Raw genomic sequence first — 23,016 nt, 5'->3', positions numbered from 1 at the left:
TGCCTCGAACAGCCCTTTTGGAGTTAATTCCCAGGTTCTCATTCCTTATTGCTTAATTAATGCTGTGTGTGAGAGGTGGGTGGCAAAGTCAGAGGAAAAACCTGAGGTCAGTTAGGCTGCGTAAACACAAGCAGCCCAATTATGATTGGTCTTTTGACCAATAACACCAGAGCTTTTCACATCAGAGCTTTTTCAGAGTTGATCTCATTGGTCAAAAGACCAACTAGTGAAAAAAAGATCAGAATTGGGCTGCCTGTGTAAATGCAGACTAATTCATCGTTGGACTGCACTTTAAAAGCACTCCTCACAGCAGGAAATACAGCATCAACAAATGCGCATAGTGTTCTGCTATAAGCGCAGCTGTGTGCTTCTACCTTGTAGTAAAATTAATAAGGGTTACGGTAGTTTATTTGAATTTATAAACATTTAAACAAACACACCACACACATGATTTTAAGAGACCTTAAACTAGAATTCTTCCTATTTATTAGTGTATTTTTGGCACAATGATTACAACCTTACAACCGCATAAACAGTGCAATTTCCTGCCAGAGAGCTCTGATCTCATCCCAAATTCACGATTAACATTGCACCTCCTCCCCTAGCCCTTAGAGTGAACAGAGATGCAAGAGGCCAGGGGTTGTGTCCCAAATTGCACTCTTTCCTATTTAGTGCACTCATTTAGACCAAGGCCCTTAGTGCTCTGGTCAAAAGTAATGCACTATATAGAGCATAGGTAGTCATTTGAGCTGCATCCCCAGTACACGCACAACACTACCATAAGTAAATTATCACATCCTGTCTTTCCTGTGTGACCTTCCTGTTCCTTTGGTTAGATTTATCAAAACACTGACCCACCCACTCTTCAGAAATGACAAGCCTGCCATTCATCATAGTGGTTACTTAAGGCCAAGTGCCTGAGTATGTTTTGAATGGCAAAGTACAGTAAGCCATTTAAATAGGAGGGTTACATTCTTAATGTTGTACAAAAACATCTGAAAAGGTTGAACACCTTATTTTAGTATACTGGGACAATGCACTGAGAGGGTAGAAAAGACAAAGGTCAATATACCAACCACAAGTATAAAATTGACAAAAACACAATTTAATTATGCATGTAAAATAAACGGCAAGCACATTCTTATAGGACTAGTCTAATTGCCTCCTGCCTCCATTGTAAATAATAATTTGTTGTTAATTGACATGCATGGTTAAAGGTTCAATAACAAAAAAAAAATCTAAACAGTTGTAATCTTATGTAGGGTTGCAAAATTCTTGGAACTGTCAATAAATTCTCTGGTTTTCCATTAATACTGATTTGAGAATTCCGTATTTCCTGCTTGTTCCCTCCTGATTCTTGGAATCCTCCAGCCTGGATTTTTGGGAAAACCAGGGAATTCATAGAAAATATGTAAGACTAATCTTATGACGTGATTTTGAACATTGTGTAAAAGGCAGAATAGAAAATTGGATTCAGTCCACATTTCTTGGCATCTCTATAAACAAATTAATATAAGTGCTTGGTGAATAACCTTAAATCAGCATTTCAGCGAAAATACATTTGTATGAAAAAACATGTCAGTCACTGAGAAATAACTGCAATTGCAAGTCGATCAAATCAAGGCAACTAGCAATCGGACATGATACAGATATAGAAAAATATGTATTATTTATTTGTTCTTGAGCATACATGATCAATGTTGCCATAAGGATCATAGGGACTGTGTCCAGGAATCTGTCCCAAAAAGCATCCTGTTCCCTATATAGTGAACAGACCCCACAGGGCTCTGGTCAAAAGTAGCACACTATTTAGGGAATAGAGTGCAATTTGGGATGCAACCCCAGGAGTCCCTTGAAAAGAAGCATGTTCTGTTTTGCTGTTTGTTTGGAGGGCCTGTTTCGGCCCTGAAGATCACATCTTGTTGAAACACTCCTTTGCGTTGGTCCACACTTGTATTCCCTGAGAGAGAAAGACAGAGAGAGAATGTTTCACTTTTGTTTATTATCCATTTCACTTGCTTTGGCAATGTAAACATACGTTTCACAAGCCAATAAATCCATTTGAATTAAAATTGAGAGAGCAAAACAGAGGAATTTGTATTATGCAGCACAGTAATACAGTATTTTACGATATATTTGGTATTGATAAAAGAACACAAAATATACAAATTTTACAGGCAGAATACTCAATACATTTTAAGTATCTGTGGGGACGTGTCACCTTTTTACACCTGCTGATCTGCATGATTGCATAGCTAATCAGGGCCTCCTTCAGGTCCCGGTCCTTTTGGTCTTTAAAGTGCTCAATGTCTATCCAGGCAGTCTTCACAAACTCACTGTGGAGAGAGAAAGACTGGCTTTATAACCTTCTCAGATCCTTAAAATTAAAAACAAAAATAGTCAGCTGGTCAACCTCCAAAGCAGCAAATAAAGTGATTCAATTATAACATGGTGGACAGTCAAAGGAGCCATAGAGAGAGAGCGAGAGAGACAGAGGGTTAGAGACAGAAAAATTGTTGGTTTCTCACTCGCTCTCGGCGTTCTTCTCTTTCACAGCCTCCTCTCCCTCCTCTATCTGCTGTTCTAACACTTGTAACTTAACCTCCCTCTGCTCTGCAGTCTCCTGGCCAAACAGCTTACTGGTCATCCCCTTCAGTGAGAACGTCCGCACAGTCTGAACACAGGGAAGGAAAGATCAACATTCCATCTGGTCATTTTTTAAGGTTTGGATAAGCTTCACAGCAACTTTTGACTAAATTGATTTTATTTATGTGCTTGCTATCTGCTATCTATTGCCTCATTATTTGCTGAGGAGCTCCATGTGTCTCTTTAGAAACTGAGGCTATGTCCAAAATGGCACCCTATGCCCCTAAATCAAATCAAACTTTATTTGCCACATGCGCCGAATACAACAAGTGTAGACTTTACTGTGAAATACTTACTTACAAGCCCTTAATCAACAGTGCAGTTCAGGGCCATACAGGCCCTCATTGAAAGTAGTGCACTATATAGGGAGCCATTTAGCATGCAACCTGGTTCTTCCTAGCTGTGGAGATGGCTTCAACCTTGTGTGATGACTCACCCCTGTGACCAGCTCCTCCTTCTGCTGTTTTTTAGAGGCTAAGTCCTGTGCAGCCATCTCCAGCTCAAACTGTGTCAACTCATGCTTCCTGCACACTGCCCTGCAGAAACAGGCCTTTGCTGATCATTATGGTTGCTACTGGATGTACTGATGCCTAGCTGCTCATCATGGTTGCTACTGTACTATGTAGATGTATGATCATTCTGCACCATACAGTGTCATGAGGGCTGTTCAATAGATTCAATGAGGGGGCTCAGTGAGTTGGAATTCAGTATGCCATTGGCAAAGATCAACAGTGGTCCACACAGGTCTTTGGCAAGTTGACGTGAGGATGTGAAGCTACCTCCATAACAAGCACAACCCAGAACACAATGACTATTGATTTGGCATAATGATCTTTCTGTATCTTTGTTGACAATAGGGTTTATAAAGTGATATTTACTTGGCCTACAGCAGCAGTCCTGGTGTTCAGTAGGTATACTGTACCTTAGTGCCTCAGTATAGAATAGGTACTCCTTCAGCTGATCAGCATAGTGCTCCTCTTCCTCCAGAATATCATCTACAGAAGCAGCATACCTGTAGACAAGAGGGGAGTCCATATGGATACATTTGCTTTACTTGATCACACCATTAAACAGAAGGATGGGGAAACTACATCAGCTCACTAAAGTAAGACTGAAGCACAGAAGCATCATACCTGCAGGCAAGAGATGGGAGTATAAATACATTTCCTTTAATCTATCACACCCTGTACAGATGGACAAGGAATCGTGAATACCATGCAGCAAGGACACCCAAAATACATCCATTCCAGTCAGTAGCTAGGTTTCCATCCAATTGGCAACAGATTTGCATGCGAATAGTAAAAAAATAATCAGCATACGTTTCCATCAAATTGACTTGTTGCGGATAAAAGGCTGTGTGTGATGATGTAGTGCACATAAAAACGTTTGCAGTACCGAATAAAAAATACAAATTAAATGGGTTTCTATCGCACTTTCAATACTGATGGTTTTCCCACAACAAATTATGCATTATAAAGTGCATTCGGAAAGTATTCAGACCCCTTTTCCCACATTTTGTTACAGCCTTATTCTAAAATGGAATAAACAAATGTTTTATCAATCTTCACACAATTCCCATAATGCCAAGTTAATAACAGGTTTTTAGAAATGTTTGTAAATTTTTACAAATAAAAAACCTAAATCACTTTTACATAATTATTCAGACCCTTTACTCAGTACTTTGTTGAAGCACCTTTGGCAGCGATTACAACCTCTTGGGTATGACGCTACCTCTTGGGTATGACGCTACAAGCTTGGCACACCTGTATTTGGGGAGTTTCTCCCATTCTTCTCTGCAGATCCTTTCAAGCTCTGACAGTTTGGATGGGGAATGTTGCTGCACAGCTATTTTCAGGTCTCTCCAGAGAAGTTCGATTGGGGTTCTGGCTGGGCCACTCAAGGACATTCAGAGACTTGTCCCGAAGCCACTCCTGCGTTGTCTTGACTGTGTGCTTAATGTCAATGTCCTGTTGGAAGGTGAACCTTCACCCCAGTCTGTGGTCCTGAGCGCTCTGGAGCAGGTTTTCATCAAGGATCTCTCTGTACTTTGCCTCGATCCTGACTAGTCTCCCAGTCCCTGCCGCTGAAAAACATCCCCACAGCATGATGCTGCCCCCACCATGCTTCACCATGGGGACGATGGCAGGTTTCCTCCAGATGTGATGCTTGGAATTCAGGCCAAAGAGTTCAATCTTGGTTTCATCAGACCAGAATCTTTTTTTCTCATAGTCTGAGTCCTTTAGGTGCCTTTTGGCAAACTCCAAGCGGGCTGTCATGTGCCGTTTACTGAGGAGTGCCTTCCGTCTGGCCACTCTACCACAAAGGCCTGATTGGTGGAGTGCTGCAATGATGGTTGTCATTCTGGAAGGTTCTCCCATCACCACAGAAGAACTCTAGTGCTCTGTCAGAGTGACCATCGGGTTCTTGGTCAACTCCCTGAACAAGGCCCTTCTCCCCCGATTGCGCAGTTTGGCCAGGTAGCCAGTTCTAGCAAGAGTCTTGGTGGTTACAAACATCCTCCATTTAAGAATGGTGGAGGCCACTGTGTTCTTGGGGACCTTCAATGCTGCAGAAATGTTTTGGTACCCGTCACCAGATCTGTGCCTCGACACAATCCTGTCTCTGAGCTCTACGGACAATTCCTTTGACCTCATGGCTTGGTTTTTGCTCTGACATGCACTGTCAACTGTGGGACCTTATATACACAGGTGTGTGCCTTTCCAAATCATGTCCAATCAATGTAATTTACCACAGGTGGACTCCCATGAAGTTGTAGAAACATCTCAAGGATGATCAATGGAAACAGGATGCACCTGAGCTCAATTTCAAGTTTCGTAGCAAAGGGTCTGAATACTTAAATAAGGTATTTCTGTTTTTTATACATTTACTAAAATTTCTAAAAACCTGTTTTCACTTTGTCATTATGGGGTATTGTGTGTAGTTTGAGGAATGTATTTTTTAAATCTATTTTAGAATAAGGCTGTAATGTAACAAAATGTGGAAAAAGCCAAGGGGTCTGAATACTCTCCGAAGGCACTGTATAGCAAATATGCCCACTCTGGTCTTGGCACGTGCACTCTTGCCAACAGCTCCTAGATACAGTGTGAGTAGGCTACCTACATTATGACATTATTATAGATGAGTGAGATCATTTTTGTTTGTCAAATGGCAGCTAAGCATCGGTCATCATGTCACCAGAATAAGACCATCGATAGTTATTGGAAAGGAGCATCAAGCTCATCACCGTGCACTTTCACCACTCTGTGAAGTTCATCATAATTTATTTCATCTGTAGCCTAATAAACTGCATGCTTTTCCAATTCATAGTGGGAGGACAACAACAAATCACGTGACTCCAAATTTACTTTGATATGATGGTTATTATATCAATATTTTCATCAATTTCCTGCACTTTTGTTTTTATTTCCACACTGTGCCATGCAGGGCTGCATGACATGGACAAAACATCTACGCCTAGCTACTTGGTTAACTGTTGGAATCATGGAAATAGAATGATTATTGAATAGAATGATTAAATATAGTGGGCAGCACCTTGAATATATTGTTGTTTGACGTGACAAAAAAATGAATAAGCCGGGGAGAAATTATTGACAGGGGAACCAAAGTGTTGATCAGTGTTTTCAGATCACCCTAATTAGATGTTACATGACATGTTTTCCTACCTTATGTAGCTAGCTAACATATTGATGCTTTGCCTCTAGACGGATTAACGAACCGTCACAAACTATGCACACGATTCAATGAGGCAGAAGACTGTGTTGTGATTCTGGGTGGACAGATGGCGAGCAACAATTACAAGAAACTGCCATGGGGGAATCGTAAGTGGCTTGTTTCATCTTATTATTGATACCATGGCTTGTTTTGAGGTATTTTGACTGTCATGTCTATGCTAATATGGCAAAAAACAATTCACTAGGTATCTAACCAACCAACAACTGTAATAATGTATTTGACAGACATGTATTTTCCTGGTGCAAAGGTTTTCAATGAACATTACACAAAATATAGTTTACATGTTGTCAACAATCTAAGCCAACCCTGTTTATGTTGCCCCTTGCTGAACAACCAACCTGTCTATTCCTCTCTGATTTAGAAGATACCGTTGCACAAACATGCTTTTCTAGGCCTACACCAGCACTGGCACCAGACTGTATTAGATAACTATGTTTGCTCTGACTCTTAGTACATTTATCAAGCTATCTAGCCAGATTGCCAGGAGACACCGACCCTACTGTTACGCTTGTTTCCACTGAGCGGCACTGGGGTCGGAACAAAATCATGGTTACAGTAAGACACCATGGAATCGGCGCGAGATATGGGTCGGTAAACATACCTCAATGCAGGGATGGGATATGCCACTCTACTCCAAATTTGACCTTACTACACTTCCTCATGCTAGATAGCAGTAGCCATACAGCCATGATGGAATGGGACGTCACGTTGAACAACAAAGGAGCAGATTGGCTGACACTGTCATTCCAAAATGGCTGCGGTGGCTACTGCTAGCTAGCATGATGACGAATAGGGCCGTTTTCTGGGAAATCTAGCAGTACTTCAATCTTCTCAATATATCAGTGTGGTTAAAAGTTACATTTGGAGTAGAGTGGCATATCCCACCCCTGCATTGAGGTACGTTTGAGCCCATATCTCACCGTAATGGTAGGGTTGGTATCGTCTAGAAAGCTAGCCATATAACTAGCGATTAACTTGCTAAGAAAAGCCAAACTAGCAGACAATAGTTTGCAGACAGTAAGATACAAACTAATAGTCTGCTAAATGGCATATATTATAATAGTGTAATTATAAAACGCTTGTGGAAAGCAGCATGTCACCAACATTTTGTTGCATCCATCTGACCATGTATAGACTGCAAAGTGAACAGCAAGAAAGTACTTGTGACTCCGTAGTTATAATATTATTATTATTATTATTATTATTATTATTATTACTCCGTAGTTGAGCATCTGCTCTCTCCTTGAGTGACGGGGGCAGGGCTTGGTGTGGGAAGGGGCATGCAGCCGTTCTTATTCAGTGCATGCAATAGGAGGTGAGGGAGAAAGACAACTCAAGTAGAAAATAGAGTAAACTCTAAAAACAGACATTACACGTGCCAAAATTGTGTATCACATTTAACAAATCAAACATTGAAATATCTTTACAGAAGGTAAAGTAAAAACCCAAACCGGTCTGTGCATCAATACCGGTGAATATAGTAAATTATAATATAATATAATCTGGGTGGTTAAAACCCTGAATGCTGATTGGCTGACAGACGTGATATAGCAGACCATATACCACAGGTATGACAAAACATTTATTTTTACTGCTCTAATTACGTTGGTGACCAGTTTATAATAGTAATAAGGCACCTCCGGGCTTTGTGGTATATGGCCAATATACCACGGCTACGGGCTGTATCCAGGCACTACGCTTTGTGTTGTGCATATTGGCCATATACTACAAAGACTCATGCCTTATTGCTTAAATACGGTATACCGCCCAGCCCTACCTGCAGCAAAGAGGAAGAGGAATCTACAAGAATACATCTGCTATATTTCATTACACCCTCTCAGAAGTGAGACTCAAATATCACAGTTTTATAGCTCTGACAGACACATGACAATGGGTGAGACTGGCTGAGAAATATGATCGGTCTTCACTATGACCATTACCAGAGGCTTAAAAGCTAGGTTGTATATGTCCCAAGTGGCACCCTATTCCTTATTAAGTGCACTACCTTTGACCAGAGCCCTATAGGTCCTGGTCAAAAGTAATGCACTAAATAGAGAATAGGGTGCCATTTGGGAATCAACCATTGACAGAAATGCTGCCTTTCCTTGGTATGCCTCAGCTGTCCCAGCACTGTGACCCCTGACCTCTAGAGTTGAGCCTTGCAATCTGGAACCCATCAGTGACAGGGTAGGGGCTAATCATGTTACCACACCAAGGTGTGTGTGTGTGTGTCCAAGGACAGGGCCAAGAACACTTGTGCTACTTAAAGAGAACTATACACAGTACCCAAGTTGAAATTAAAAGCCTCTGGCTAGGTGCCAGCCAGTTCTCAGCTGGAACCCAGACCCTTCACAACACAAGTCTCCCCATTCCCCATGGTCGACTACCTGCTACACCAGACCTTGTGCTTGAAACCTGAACTGCTTTCAAATCAAACACGGCAAATGTGTTGTATAGCTTAACTAGGGGAAACCATGTAGTATGTAGAGCATTGCTGGGGTGAAGGGGGGTTGTGCAACACATCACTATATCAGCTCCTTCAATGAGCCTGTATGAGGTCTCAGAGGCTGACGAGAGACTGGCTTGCGTATGAAATGGCGCCCTATTCACCATATAGTGAACTACCTTTGACCAGGGTACATAGAGATTCGGGTGCCATTTCAGATGCATCTGCTGACAGGGAGAGTAACTGGTGTTGGGGCGGCAGGTAGCCTACTGGTTAGAGCGTTGGACCAGTAACCGAAACGTTGCTGGATCGAATCCCCGAGCTGACAAGGTAAAAATCTGTCGTTCTGCCCCTGAACAAGGCAGTTAACCCACTGTTCCTCGGTAGGTTGACATTGTAAATAAGAATTTGATCTTAAATGCCTTTTCCAGTTAAATAAAGGTTACATTTTTTTTTTATGTCCAGGGGATAGGAGAGGAGGAAAATACTTGCAATACAATCCTGATGTAATACAATAAAGTTGTTCTGGATTTATATGGGAGATTATTGTGTGGTTACATGTCATTAAAAAACAAACACTTACGCATCCATGTGATGACCAGCACTTTGTAGTCCATCTCCCATCTCTTTCTCTATGGCACTCCACTCACTGTCCAACAAGCACAGAGCAGATATTTCACATGAAACAAATATATATTTGACACTAATTAAGTCATTACATTGTTCATAGTGCAGCAGCAATACACTTCACCCTTTCTTCCAAACAGAGCACTTGTCTTACCTGAAGACTCGTCCATAGTTTCCATGCACTTTGTACACCCCATACAGTCGATCTGCTACCCTCTGGAGAAAGATTTTGCAGTTTCTTTGATTCCGCTGCTTCTATTTTTATGTTCTATGTTCTGTGAATTTCTGTACTGTGTAGGGAATAGGGTGTCATATTGGGATGCAACCTAAGTTGTTTGTTACAGCTGTCAGTGTGCCAGTGATCAGTCTAGTAAGTGTGAATATGCTGAGTGTGGCCAGCCTGTGCATTACAGCCAGCTGTATGTCTAGTCCTAGTCTAGTCATGAAGCTGTGTGTTACAGCTGCAGCAAATCCACTTTTATCAGACAAGACCAGCTGTGTGTTTTATCCTTCTAATGTATGTCAACTTCCAAACCAGCTCAGGTGTGATTGAAATGGCTCCCTACTCACTGTATGTCTAGTCTAGTCAGTAAAATGCATGTTACAACTGACAGTATGGGAGTATAGTTAACAAACCTGGGTTCAAATACGATTTGAAATCATTTCAAATACTTTATCTTCGCTTGATTTAGCTTGCCTGACTCAGTGGAACCATATAATAGTTCCAAAACTGGCAGGCTAGGCCAAACACTCAAAGTATTTGAAAGATTTCAAATAGTATTTGACTCAGGTCTGGTAGTCAGTCTAGTCAGTAAGATGTGTGAATATGCTGACAGCTCCCTGTACTCACTGCCCGTACTCTCAGCAGCTGGGAGACTACAGTCTGTAGCTCGTCGCTGTAGTGTTTCAGCTCTGTAAACCGTCTGCAGACGCCAGGGCCAGAGAAGAGCAAGAATTCACCCAATCACTACTTAAATCAACACTTTCTTTCCAGCAAGACAGATAAACAAGACGAGTCAATGTTCGAACTTACATTGACCTGATCCAACTCTACTTCCCACACAGTCCCAGAACCAAGTATGGAAGTACATCAAATACAGAGCAAAGGGATGAATAGTAGAGACAGACACATTAAATTAAGTTACAACACATGAAGATGGAAGTGTATGGTTGGCTTCACACAAAAGAAAACAGTGACAAGAAAACAGTGAATCTGCCCCAAAAGTGTACTACTTTCGACCAGAGTCCAGTAAACTATATACAGTAGGGTTAGGGTGCTATTTGGGACAGATATTTTATATGGCCTACTTGTCTGGATTCTTCACCCTGAATGCTGCATTCATAGCTTTCAACCTGGAATCAGCCTGATAAAAAAAACAGATCAGAGGTTGTTATTGAGGACCTGCATCATTTTAGACAACACTTTACCTTTGAGACTGAAAACATATCAGAATAAATATTACAATTTAAGAGTTGTTTAAAAGAAATCAGAAGTCCTAAATATACATATGCATTTGTTTACACAGATTACAAACTTTACACACTTCTACTTTATTGCACTGCTGTAGTTTGCAAAGTCACATGAGGATTGAGTAAGGTACATCTTATCTAAGAGAGTTGACATGACAATGCAACCATGATGAGATCATTAAGTGCTGATGGAGAACCTTTGCTTGAAATCCTGTCTCGTACACCATTTCCTTCCATCCTTTTTCCTGTGGGACAGAGAGAGGATGCCGTGTGACTTTGACAAAGACCATCAGAGATAGGTGAGCCTGATGCATGGGGGCACTGGGGGTACACTGTCACACTATCAACTCAAAAGGGCAAAGGGGATCCTTTCAACTACAGCAACACTCACACAACTCTTGTCAGTAAATAGTTAAGCTGTAGGCCTACTTCACAAGACATTATTTCCACAACACTTCTCAGTGATACAAAGAAACTGAGTAAGGAAATGGTCCTTGTCTGTGATATCTCTTTTCTGTCAAGGGTATATCCTGTCAAAACCTATGAACAGCACATTTGACTAGCTACTGGTACTGTTGTAGTCTTGAGAGGGAGGAATGTAGGTTTTGCTAACGATTGTTGGATCACTATGGTCCTTGTCACACATAACAAGGGAGTTGGCAAGACAGCACAAACAGATTGGAATCACGCTCGATTCACCCAGTTATGGTGTATAGCTTATTTGTAGCCAAGCTGATAACTAACCTCAGTGAGGAAGATGTAGAAGATCTTGTCGTTGCAGAGAACTGGGTGGGAGGCTAATCGGAGCAGGAAGTTCTCCAGTCCAACCCTCCTTCTCTCCACAAAGTCTGGGTCCATGTTGTCCGCTGACAGCTTGTGCCACACAATCTCTGCCTGTGAGAAACAGACAAAGAATTACTATTATGTTGATAAGGAGATGGAACACCATTGTCTTTACTAAGTTAAAACTGGATGCAGTACAGAGCATTATGCGTACTGTAGTTAAGGAGAAATATCACCTCCTAAACTATATTGCACTAATTTATTCCAAGGCATCCTCCTTGTTCTCACATACCCTCTTCTCGGGTAACGGGGCAACAACGACAAAGGGATAAGTGACCAACAAGTAGTTTCTTAGTAGCTCAAACTCGCTGTATCTCCTCCATAAGGAGTCTGGGGCTGGGATTATACCTTCTGTCACAGCATCAACCGGCCTGTCAGAAGAAAGGAAAGGACTGAAGTCATACAACTGCACTTAAATAAGAGTACCTAGTAAATATTTGATACATCTTTTAAAGGGACCAAGTACAGTACTATCCACAATTCTATGAACTCCAATGCTAAAACTTAGAGTACCAGTCAAAAGTTTGGACACACCTCAAGGGCTTCAAGGATTTTTCTTAATTTTTTACTATTTTCTACATTGTAGAATAATAGTGAAGACATCAACATTATGAAATACCACATATGGAATCATATAGTAACCAAAGAAAATTTAAACAAATCCAAATATTTAATATTTGAGATTCTTCAAAGTAACCACCCTTTGCCTTGATGATAGCTTTGCACTCTTGGCATTCTCTCAACCAGCTTCACCTGGAATGCTTTCCAACAGTCTTGAAAGAGTTCACACATTTGCTGAGCACTTGTTGGCTGCTTTTCATTCACTCTGCAGTCCAACTCATCCCAAACCATCTCAATTGGGTTGAGATCGGGTGATTGTGGAGGCCAGGTCAACGGATGCAGCACTGCAGCACTCCATCACTCTCCTTCTCGGTCAAATAGCCCTTACACGGCCTGGAGGTGTGTTGGGTCATTGTCCGGTTGAAAAACAAATGATAGTCCCACTAAGCGCAAACCAGGTGGGATGGCGAGTTGTTGTGGTAGCCGTGCTGGTCAAGTGTGCCTTGAATTCCAAATAAATCAGACAGTGTCACCAGCAAAGCACCCCAACACAATCACACCTCCTCTTCCATGCTTCAAGGTGTGAACCACACATGCGGAGGTCATCCGTTCACCTACTCTGCATCTCAAGATACGGCGGTTGGTACGGCGGTTGGTACCATCAGACCAAAGAACAGATTTCCACCGGTCTAATGTCCATTGCTCGTGTTTCTTGGCCCAAGCAAGTCTCTTCTTATTATTGGTGTCCTTTAGTAGTGGTTTCTTTGCAGCAATTTGACCATGAAGGCCTGATTCATGCAGTCTACTCTAAACAGTTTATGTTGAGATGTGTCTGTTACTTGAACTGTGAATTTATTTATTTGGTCTTGGATTTCTTAGACTGATAACTAATGAACTTATCCTCTGCAGCAAAGGTAACTCTGGATCTTCCTTTCCTGTGGCGGTCCTCATAAGAGCCAGTTTCGTCATAGCGCTTGATGATTTTTGCAACTGCACTTGAAGAAACATTCAAAGTTCTTGACATTTTCAGATTGACTGACCTTCATGCCTTAAAGTAATGATGGACTGTCATTTGTCTTTGCTTATTTGAGCTGTTCTTGCCATAATATAGACTTGGTCTTTTACCAAATATGGGCTATCTTCTGTATACCACCCCAACCTTGTCACAACACAACTGCTTGGCTTAAATGCATTAAGAAGGAAAGAAATTCCACAAATGAACTTTTAACAAGGCACACCTGTTAATTGAAATCCATTCCAGGCGACTACTACCAGAAAAACCTTGCAATGAGTCGGTGTGTCCAAACCTTTGACTGTATATATAAAGCAAGAGGAGAGCGAGAGACTACTGACAGAGAGAACGGCAGAAAAAGATAGAGACTTTATAAATATGACGTGGTTCCAGCAGCAAAGATTCTAGGGAGGAAATGAGAACCCATAATGGTCTGTCTCCACTAATAATCCACACTGGGACCACAAAGCAGAGAGAGGAGAGGATAACAAGAAAGAAAGAGATGAGCAGAGAAGCAGGAAGGGGAAGGAGAGAAGGCAAAGGAGAGGAGGACTCCATCAGTGTCTGGGGGGCATTCTCCAGTCTAACTGCACTGAGGGCCCGGTTACACCACACTCCCCTCTCAATGGCCAACTGGCGAACAAAGGCCCAGTGTGTGTGTGCACACGGGCATGTGTGTGCATGAGGAATAGCATGCCCTGCTCCAAGCAGAATAAAAACATATGGTTCTTTTTAAAGACTTGGCCAACAAAAAAAATACTACTCTCTGTGGCTGAAAGAGAGTAACCGGACATGAAACCAGTTAATAGTATAGCTAGCTAAAAGTAAGTAAGAAAGTCGGTGTGATGTGCAGTTTGTGACAAACAAAACCTTTAGATCACGTGTTCACAATGAAGTGAGTGTACCCAAGTCACTTTTCTAAAACAGTCAGATGTTAGAATCATTATCGTTAAGGTCAGGGGTGTGTGTAATTAAGTGCAGGTGCAAGGAGGTGTAGGTGTGATTGTGGAAGAAGCTGTTCATGGTAGCGTCACAAAATAGTTGCGCTGGAAGATGTAGGCTATAACAATCATCATTCACACAGATGATTCAGAGCTGATGAGACATATTTACCGTGTCTCAATTAGGTAAACAGTGTATATCTCCTGCATGTTGACTGTATTCTTCCCGGTCCTTTTCTCTGCCTCTCCAACGCTGATCTCCATCTTTCTTAGAAGACTAGTCCATTTCTCAATCTCGACCATCTAGAAGAGGATATTTCACAAGTCAATGAAGTATAATTTGATGTTGTTTACATGCAATATGGGGCATCAATATTGGTAGCAAAAGCTGATCCCAGATTAAAATAAGTACTGTATCGTTAGCGAAGTCCTTTAACTTTGTATCAGAACAAAGTTGTGTGCTAGCAAGCTAGCTCCTGGTAAAATGATCAAGCAAACCATGTTAAGAACAATCTAGCTAACTTTCCTCTGCGTCGACATTACAATGATTTAACTTTTAGCAGTCTTTTCCTGCACAGCCTGCTAGCTGCTGTTGACTCGGTGACAGTAGGGCTCTCTCGCGAAACTCCGTGGATTGATAAGGCCTGCAGTACTACTGTCTGTAGCTAGAAAACCCAATTCATTCAAAAGGCTCAATAAGTATCAAAATGCAAATTCCTCACCTTTTTTTTACAATAAGAATAGGTTTGAAGCTATACCGTGTTTTTAATGTTGTTCTCTAGTTCTGCCGATGTGAGGTCGGTGTTCCCGATCACCGCTATTTCCTCGGGTCCCGAGTCTGCCATCATCTCTTCCTGAGTTTTTCCTTGTTAGCAATGTAGCAGACAGGCAGAAACTCGCATGCGCACTTTAACCCTTTTCTTTTCCCAACCTCAACTCACCTGAGTGTCATGAGAAAGATCAGCTGCTGTCTGCCCTGCCCTGTGTACATAGTCAAATATACCGTTAGGTAAAATGGTTAGGTAAGGATACTGCCAATAGCAGCAATGCCAATATTCGACAACAACCAAAATATAATCACACAAACATTGTGTATTAACTGTTTATTACATAGTTTAACTATTTATAAACTCAAACCCCTTTAGTGTAGGTGTTACAAAAATAACAATATGTTGCATTATAACGCACAGTGAAAGTGTAACATAGGCTGTTATTGCTAGCTCAAAGTGAATGGAATAAAATAACTTTTTCCTGGAAGAAATTTCGGTTGTGGCATGCAATAAGATAATAAATACACAATAAACCACACACAGCACAACTCACACTTGGCAGATATAAATAGGCCTACTAGGCTATAGCCTACAATTGGAGACAATTAGACCCTCCATTTTCAAAAATGCTTAGGCCTATTCTGAGCTGTAATAATAATAATATTAATAATTATTAGTGTTATTAGTATTATTTCATATAACCTACTATGATCCTACTACACGTCCCGTGTCAACCCAAATTCTACTGGGTTTAGGATCCGATTAATGAAGTCCAGTTCCTGGGCGGGTCCCTTAACACAGCTGGATGAAAAACATCTGGATCCGCCTACACGGAACTCCAGCCAAAAGCCCCGAGCCCAACCAGTTGTTTCACTGAATACGACTTCAATAAGCTAAATGAACGTCTATCTTACTACTCACGTTCCCAAATACATAGACAAATACAGTGCGACCACGACGTTTTAATCAGGTTATTTTTTTAATGTCAATATTATGGGGTGCTGGAGATTCTCGGCAGTGAATATTGTTCTTCTGTCTTTCTGTAAGTATTTTTTTATTCGCTTACTCACTCCGTATTCACTTTTAAGTGTTCCGTGTCCATTGTTTCTTCAATCTGGTGAAGTTGTGAAGGGGGAGGGGGATCAAATGTTTATTCAAGGGAGGTTCTGGTCGTGTAAAACAGATGCTCAAAACGTATATTTATGAAATGCGACTTTTCGTTTTCTTGCCCTTTCTTCAGTGGAAAAGTGACTTCGGGGTAATTTTCTCAATATCATATATGTGATGGAATAGCCTAATGCAAAAATAAATAAGTAAATAACTATAATTTCTTTCTTTCTTTTCTTCTGTGGATTTGTTTGAATTAAAACATGTATTCAGTGTAGCGTTATTAAACCAGTAGTTTTACCCCATGTAACATATCATTTGTATGTGCTCTACCTAGGTACTGTCCAACTAAATGATGTCGTGACAGTCACCTAAACTCAGTCAATAGTAGGAAGATGCCTAAGAACCTCTGAAGGCACATAATAAAATGGGAATGACTGAACGATCCAAGTCATCCAATCTGGTGAAAAACATATTTCTGACACTTAACAGTTCTTTAGCTATGCCTGTTATTTATTATCAGCATAGTTTGAATGTTTAGAATATAATTTCACTTGATTGTTTACTCTCATGTTCAGTGGTGCCACTATTTAGGGAATCTGAAGTAAACTTAACTAACTCTTAACATTTGTCTCAAACAATTTCCCACAATTTCTGAAATGATTTGAATATGAAGTCAATAAGTTAAAACAACAACATACAAACATTAGGGTTATTGTATTTAATTACATAAAAAAACATGAAACATTTTGCTCAAACAGGGCTTGATCATAACTTTGAATCAAAAGAAATTAACTAGTTAATTAGAACAAGAGTGTCAGTAGTTGTGATGATGAAACGATGTAATAGAACTTTGATGCAAAGTGACCACATACATTTTTTTACTGCTGCCATCTGTAATGGAAAGTTCCAAACAGGAAATCGATTCTGAGGCTCAATTATCCCTGTTGCATGCAAACAGGGGCACTTCTCCTCAGGGAATACAAGATTGAAGCATAGATTGAGGAGTTCGGAGCTCATGTAGAAACTGTATACCAAGAAGTAGAGAAACTTCACCCATTTTATTTAACTAGGCAAGTCAGTGAAGAACAAATTCTTATTTTCAACGATGGCCTAGGAACAGTGGGTTAACTGCCTTGTTCAGGGGTAGAATGACAGATTTTTAATTTGTTGGGGATTCAATCTTGCAACCTTTCGGTTACTAGTCCAACGCTCTAACCACTAGCCTACCTGCTGCCCCAGTGTGTGCTCTAGAGGACTTACAAAGTTGCACACTTGATACTTACAAGTTATTTTGAGGAAGCAAAGTGACACAATACATAGATAAACTGTAGGTTGAGGAGGAGTACAGAGGTCATGTAAGTACTAAAGAGGTAATGGTGAACTTCTCATATGTTATGAAGAAAATGAATCCCGGGCTATAGCACCAATTTATAACTCATTGACATTCCCACTATAGAACTTAGTAAGAGTTGAGCAATTCTTCTTTTGAATTGTGTATGGTTTTAACTTCTCACATTACCTATGTTCAGTGTGTGCACTCTTGAGGACATAACAAGTTGCATACTTACTGCTTGCTGATGATATTCAGTGATATTGAGGGAGCGAAGTAGCACAGAGCACAATGAGTGCTGTGACATGATGAGCTTTGTGTTGTGTTCTCTAGCCTGACCTTCCATCATCCCACATCAGCCCATAATGACAAGATTGTGATGACCTAAGCAGGCAAAAATAAGATGTAGAAATCCCCTTTATTCTCCACCCCCTCCTCCTTCTCTCTGTGCCCAGCTTGTGATGGTCACTGGGGACACATACAGACTCCTGTGTGTTCTTTTAGCCCCTGTTTGCATCCCAAATGTCACCCTATTCCCTACATAATGAACAACTTTTGACCAGAGCCCTATGCCAAAAGTAGTGCACACTGCACTATATAGGGAATAAGGTGCCATTTGGGACAACACTTTTCATTGCTGGGTATGAGATAACGGTCCTTTTAAAAATGACAACAGTGAATACTATGACCCTTATATGACCTCCGTCTTGGGAAAACCTTCTTATAGATTTAGCTTCTTATTCAGATCCTTTGGCTTCGAGAAAATGGTTCCAAAATGATTCTTCAGCTGTCCCCATAGGATAACCCTTTCTGGTTCCAGGTAGAACTCTTTTTGGTTCCAGGCAGAACCCTTTTGGGTTCCAGGTAGAACTGTCTGTAGAATGCGCTCTACATGGAAACAAAAAGTGTTCTTCAAATGGTCCTCCTATGGAGACAGCCGAAGAACCCTTTTAGATTATATATATCATATTTTTTTTCTAAGAGTGTACAATAAGATGACTACAATAAGATGCTTCACTTGGACTTGTAGATCAGAGAAATGTATCTAATGCAATTTTCATATCTCTCTCATGTGTTTTTATTTTGATGTTATGGATATTGACAAATGTATTGTGTTGTGCTTATTAAGGTCCAGTTTTAAGACTGGACTAAATCACATAATTGTTAGAACTACAGTACCTGGCTGCGTAAATGTTATTTATTGTTTGAGACTAGGCGGGGTCCCTCAAAAGGACGTACGTTCATTACACCTGGGTAATTTAATTGTGTTCTTGTCTATTTAATCAGGAAATACTTTCCTTTTGAGTCCTGTGGAGAAAAATTTCAGCATGCTGCATCAATAATGGGGAGATTGGTTGGTGTAGAATGGGCCAACTAGTGGCCTGGTTTGGTTACTACGCTTGGTGGGGGTCAGCTGAGATTCTGTCACTTATAAAACCAAAGGCTGACTGTTTTGAAGCAAGATTTGTCGCATGGTCAAGTAAACATTGCACAAACGTGGACTATAGGACGACATTAATATGTTTTCTCTGGAAAAGGGGACTAAATAAACAAGAGTGTAGATGGGAATAATTCATTATTATTTGTGAGTTTTGTTTTTCTTATTTACCCATAACAGGCAAACTATTGTATGTTTTGGTGTTGTCTGGTCTTCTACAAGAGAGATCAAGACAATATTCAGAAAACATTTGACTCTCTAGGGGTCACATTTTTACGGAACTGATAAGTTAGTATCTAGTTGATATTTTTAGGACCATCAAACGTTCAGCTCTCCCGCTGTGTCTGTGTTTATTTGTATATGTATACTCATAGAAAGAGTCACAGATCCACCCATTACAAACCGATTGACTTGCATTTAGATGCCAATTCTAGTCATTCTATTTTTATGGGTAAACTGATAGGGAACCAGGGAGAGTTAGTTGAGACCCGAGGCTGAAACTGAAAAGCAAATAAATGCAGCCAACATCCCTGGGCCTCCCGGCTGTAAGCACACAGCAGAGCAGTTGGATTTCCCATAAGACACACACACAAAAAAAGACACAAAGGGGCTGAGCTTCAAACTTGGCTCACGCCGAAACTTCTGGCTTCAATTTATTTCTGGAGCAGTCACTGCTGATTTTAATTAGTTGAAAGTTTACGTTGAAAGATTTTGCTTAGCCAGCCTTTTTTAGTTTTTCTTTTCTTTTTTCTTCACCCTTTCTCCTTTGTCTTTTTTCTTTTGTGTGTGTGTATGTGTATATATATTTTGTTGGTTGGCATTGGCCAACATCTGGAAGCCTTCGTGAAATATGTGTACAGCTTCTTTTAATGTTTGCGTAGTTTTGTTAGATCACCATCCCCCTGGGAGTGAAAAAATCCCTCATCTGGCTTTAATCAGCCATTAATATTGTTGTGATGTGGCAACACAGCACAAGGAGGGGACGGCAGATACAAGATGCGTGGGAAGGAACGCTCGTAATGCTTTCTAGAGCCTGTGTCAAACCAATGCAGCACAGCCCCCATTCAATCAAACCTGGGTCAAATACATATTCGCTGTGTTCAATTTTTCAATCATACAGTCATTTGAAAATATTTTCAAAATATATTACAAATACAACTTGTGTTGGCCATACAATACAATATAGAAAATATTGCAATGACTATGTTGAATAACTACTATACTGAGAAAAAAATATAAACACAACATGTAAAGTGCTGGTTTCATGTGCTGAAATAGCACAAAAAGCTTGTTTTTCTGAAATGTTGTGCACAAATTTGTTTACATCCCTCTTAGTGAGCATTTCTCCTTTGCCAAGATAATCCATCCACCTGACCGGTGTGGCATATCAAGAAACTGATTAAACAGGTGCACATTGTGCTGATGACAATAAAAGTTTTGAGGGAGCATGCAAATGGCATGCTGACTGCAGGAATGTCCACCAGAGCAGTTGCCAGAGAACTGAATGTTCATTTCTCTACCATAAGCCGCCTCCAACGTTGTTTTAGAGAATTTGGCAGTACATCCAACCGGCCTCACAACCGCAGACCATGTGTAACCACAACAGCCCAGGACGTCAACATCTGGCTTCTTCAGCCGCGGGATCGTCTGAGACCAGCCACCCGGAAAGTTGATGAAACTGTGGGTTTACACAAACTGTCAGAAACCATCTCAGGGAAGCTCATCTGCATGCTCGTCATCCTCACCAGGATATTGACCTGACTGCAGTTTGTTGTTGTAACCGACTTCAGTGGGAAAATGCTCAACTTCGATGGCCACTGGTTTCAACTGTACTGGGCAGATGGCAGACAGCGTGCATGGCATAGTGTGGGCGAGCGGTTTGCTGGTGGGGTTGTTGTATGTGCAGGAATAAGCTACAGACAACAACAAAAAATAGCATTTTATCGATGGAAATTTGAATGCACAGAGATAATGTGATGAAATCCTGTTTCGTGCCATTCATCCACCGCCATCACCTCATGTTTCAGCATTATAATGCACAGCCCCATATTTCAAGGATCTGTACACAATTCCTGGACATTTCCTAAACATTTCCCAGTTCTATGGGCTGCATATTCAGACATGTCACCCATTGAGCAAGTTTGGCATGCTCTGGATCGACATGTACGACAGCGTGTTCCAGTTCCCGCCAATACCTCTACGGGATCGGTGTCCCCCCGGCGGGACAGTTGAGCTAACGTAGGCTAATGTGATTAGCATGAGGTTGTAAGTAACAAAAACATTTCCCAGGACATAGACATATCTGATATGGTCAGAAAGCTTAAATTCTTATTAATCTAACTGCACTGTCCAATTTACCGTAGCTATTACAGTGAAATAATACCATGCTATTATTTGAGGAAAGTGCACAATTATTTACTTGAAAAGGTATTAATAAACCAATTAGGCACATTTTGCAGTCTATGCAATGGTTCATTGGATCAGTCTAACACTTTGCACAAAGGGCCATCAAGTGGCCAAAATATAAATTGCGCCTGGGCTGGAATAATAAATGATGGCCTTTTTCTTGCATTTGAAAGATGATGGTATAGTGTATTATCTTTTACCAGATCTAATGTGTTATATTCTCCTACATTAATTTCACATTTCCACAAACGTCTAAGTGTTGCCTTTTAAATGGTATCAAGAATATGCATATCCTTGCTTCAGGTCCTGAGCTACAGGCAGTTAGATTTGGGTATGTCATTTTAGGTTCTTTCTTCTTTCTTTCGAGGTTTTTAAGGTATCTGTGGCCAACCGATGCATATCTGTATTCCCAGTCATGTGAAATCCGTAGATTATGGCCTAATGAATTTATTAAAATTGACTGATTTCCTTATATGAAGTGTAACTCAGTAAAATCTTTGAAATTGTTACATGTTGCGTTTAATATTTTTGTTCAGTGTAGTAACCAGTATCTACCGAAGCTTCAGCTTCCAGCTGTTCTTGGTAGGCCTACTGCTGGTGGGATTTGAACAATTCATTGCATGTAATATAATATATGTGGTTTGGAAGCTGCCTCAAAGTACGGTCATTGAGTAAAACAAACCCAATGTATTTGTATTTGTATTTATTATGGATCCCCATTAGCTGGTGCCAAGGCAGCAGCTACTCTTCCTGGGGTCCAGAAAAATTAAGGCGGTGTATACAATTTTAAAAACATCCATCCAGACTGTGTGCCTTCAGGCCCCTACTCCACAACTACCACATATATACAGTACAAAATCCATATGTACGTGTGTGTGTATAGTGCGTATGCTATGATGTGTGTGTGTGTGCGCCTATGTTTGTGTTGCTTCACAGTCCCCGCTGTTCCATAACTGGACTGTGATGAGACCTCTGGTGGCATGTCTTGTGGGGTATGCATGGGTGTCTGAGATGTGCGCCAGTAGTTCAAACAGACATCTCGGTGCATTCAACATGTCAATACCTCTCATAAATACAAGCCGTGATGAAGTCAATCTCTCCTCCACTTTGAGCAAGGAGAGATTGACATGCATATTATTAATATTAGCTCTCTGTGTACATCCAAAGACCAGCCGTGCTGCCCTGTTCTGAAACAATTTATATTTTCCTACGTCCTTTTTTGTGGCACCTGACCACACGACTAAACAGTAGTAGTGCCTTGTTGACAGTGACGTCAAGAAGGTAGAGCAGCACTTTATCATAGACCTACTTCTCCCCATTTTAGCTACTGTTGTATCAATACATTTAGACCATGACAGTTTACAATCCAGGGTAACTCCAAGCAGTTTAGTCACCTCAACTTGCTCAATTTCCACATGATTTTTTACAATATTTAGTTGAGGTTTAGGGTTTAGTGAATGATTTGTCCCAAATACAATGCTTTTAGTTTAAGAAATATTTAGGACTAGTTTATTCCTTGCCACCCCCTCTGAAATTAACTGAAACTCTTTAAGTGTTGCAGTCATTTCAGTCACTGTAGTAGCTGACATGTATAGTGTTGAGTCATCCGCATACATACACTCTGGCTTTCCTCAGAGCCAGTGGCAATTCATTAGTAAAGATT

At 40.8% G+C, this 23,016-nt stretch overlaps 2 protein-coding genes across 4 annotated transcripts in view; one reads left to right on the top strand and one right to left on the bottom strand.

Moving 5' to 3' along the window:
- Positions 1–1,084: 1,084 nt before the first annotated feature.
- Positions 1,085–15,214, bottom strand: LOC118366881 (sorting nexin-4). 2 transcript variants are annotated; one of them, XM_035749686.2, is made up of 14 exons: positions 15,058–15,214; positions 14,472–14,602; positions 12,018–12,156; positions 11,687–11,836; positions 11,140–11,187; positions 10,781–10,836; positions 10,323–10,395; positions 9,627–9,688; positions 9,429–9,494; positions 3,569–3,658; positions 3,083–3,182; positions 2,529–2,674; positions 2,222–2,336; positions 1,085–1,960 (listed from the first exon to the last, which is right to left on the bottom strand). In XM_035749686.2, the coding sequence occupies exons 1-14, from the start codon at positions 15,145–15,147 to the stop codon at positions 1,913–1,915; spliced, it is 1,314 nt and encodes a 437-aa protein (XP_035605579.1). In that variant the 5' UTR covers positions 15,148–15,214; the 3' UTR covers positions 1,085–1,912. The 2 variants fall into 2 exon arrangements, with proteins under 2 accessions (XP_035605579.1, XP_035605580.1); XM_035749687.2 differs by having other exon boundaries at positions 15,022–15,167.
- The window catches only part of LOC118366880 (TGF-beta receptor type-2), a 33,497-nt gene continuing 13,119 nt past the window's right edge, over positions 2,639–23,016 (top strand). The window contains exons 1-2 of one of the 2 annotated variants that reach the window (XM_035749684.2): positions 2,639–2,723; positions 6,369–6,485. In XM_035749684.2, the coding sequence (XP_035605577.1) occupies positions 6,446–6,485 (40 nt within the window). In that variant the 5' untranslated portion in view covers positions 2,639–2,723; positions 6,369–6,445. Of the gene's footprint in view, positions 2,724–6,368; positions 6,486–15,750; positions 16,112–23,016 lie in introns of those variants that run through there. The other variant, XM_035749682.2, reaches the window with a different exon arrangement.

This window comes from Oncorhynchus keta, chromosome 34, assembly GCF_023373465.1.
Source record: "Oncorhynchus keta strain PuntledgeMale-10-30-2019 chromosome 34, Oket_V2, whole genome shotgun sequence".
NCBI classification, from domain to species: domain Eukaryota; kingdom Metazoa; phylum Chordata; class Actinopteri; order Salmoniformes; family Salmonidae; genus Oncorhynchus; species Oncorhynchus keta.
This window is presented reverse-complemented; position numbering and strand designations above follow the sequence as displayed.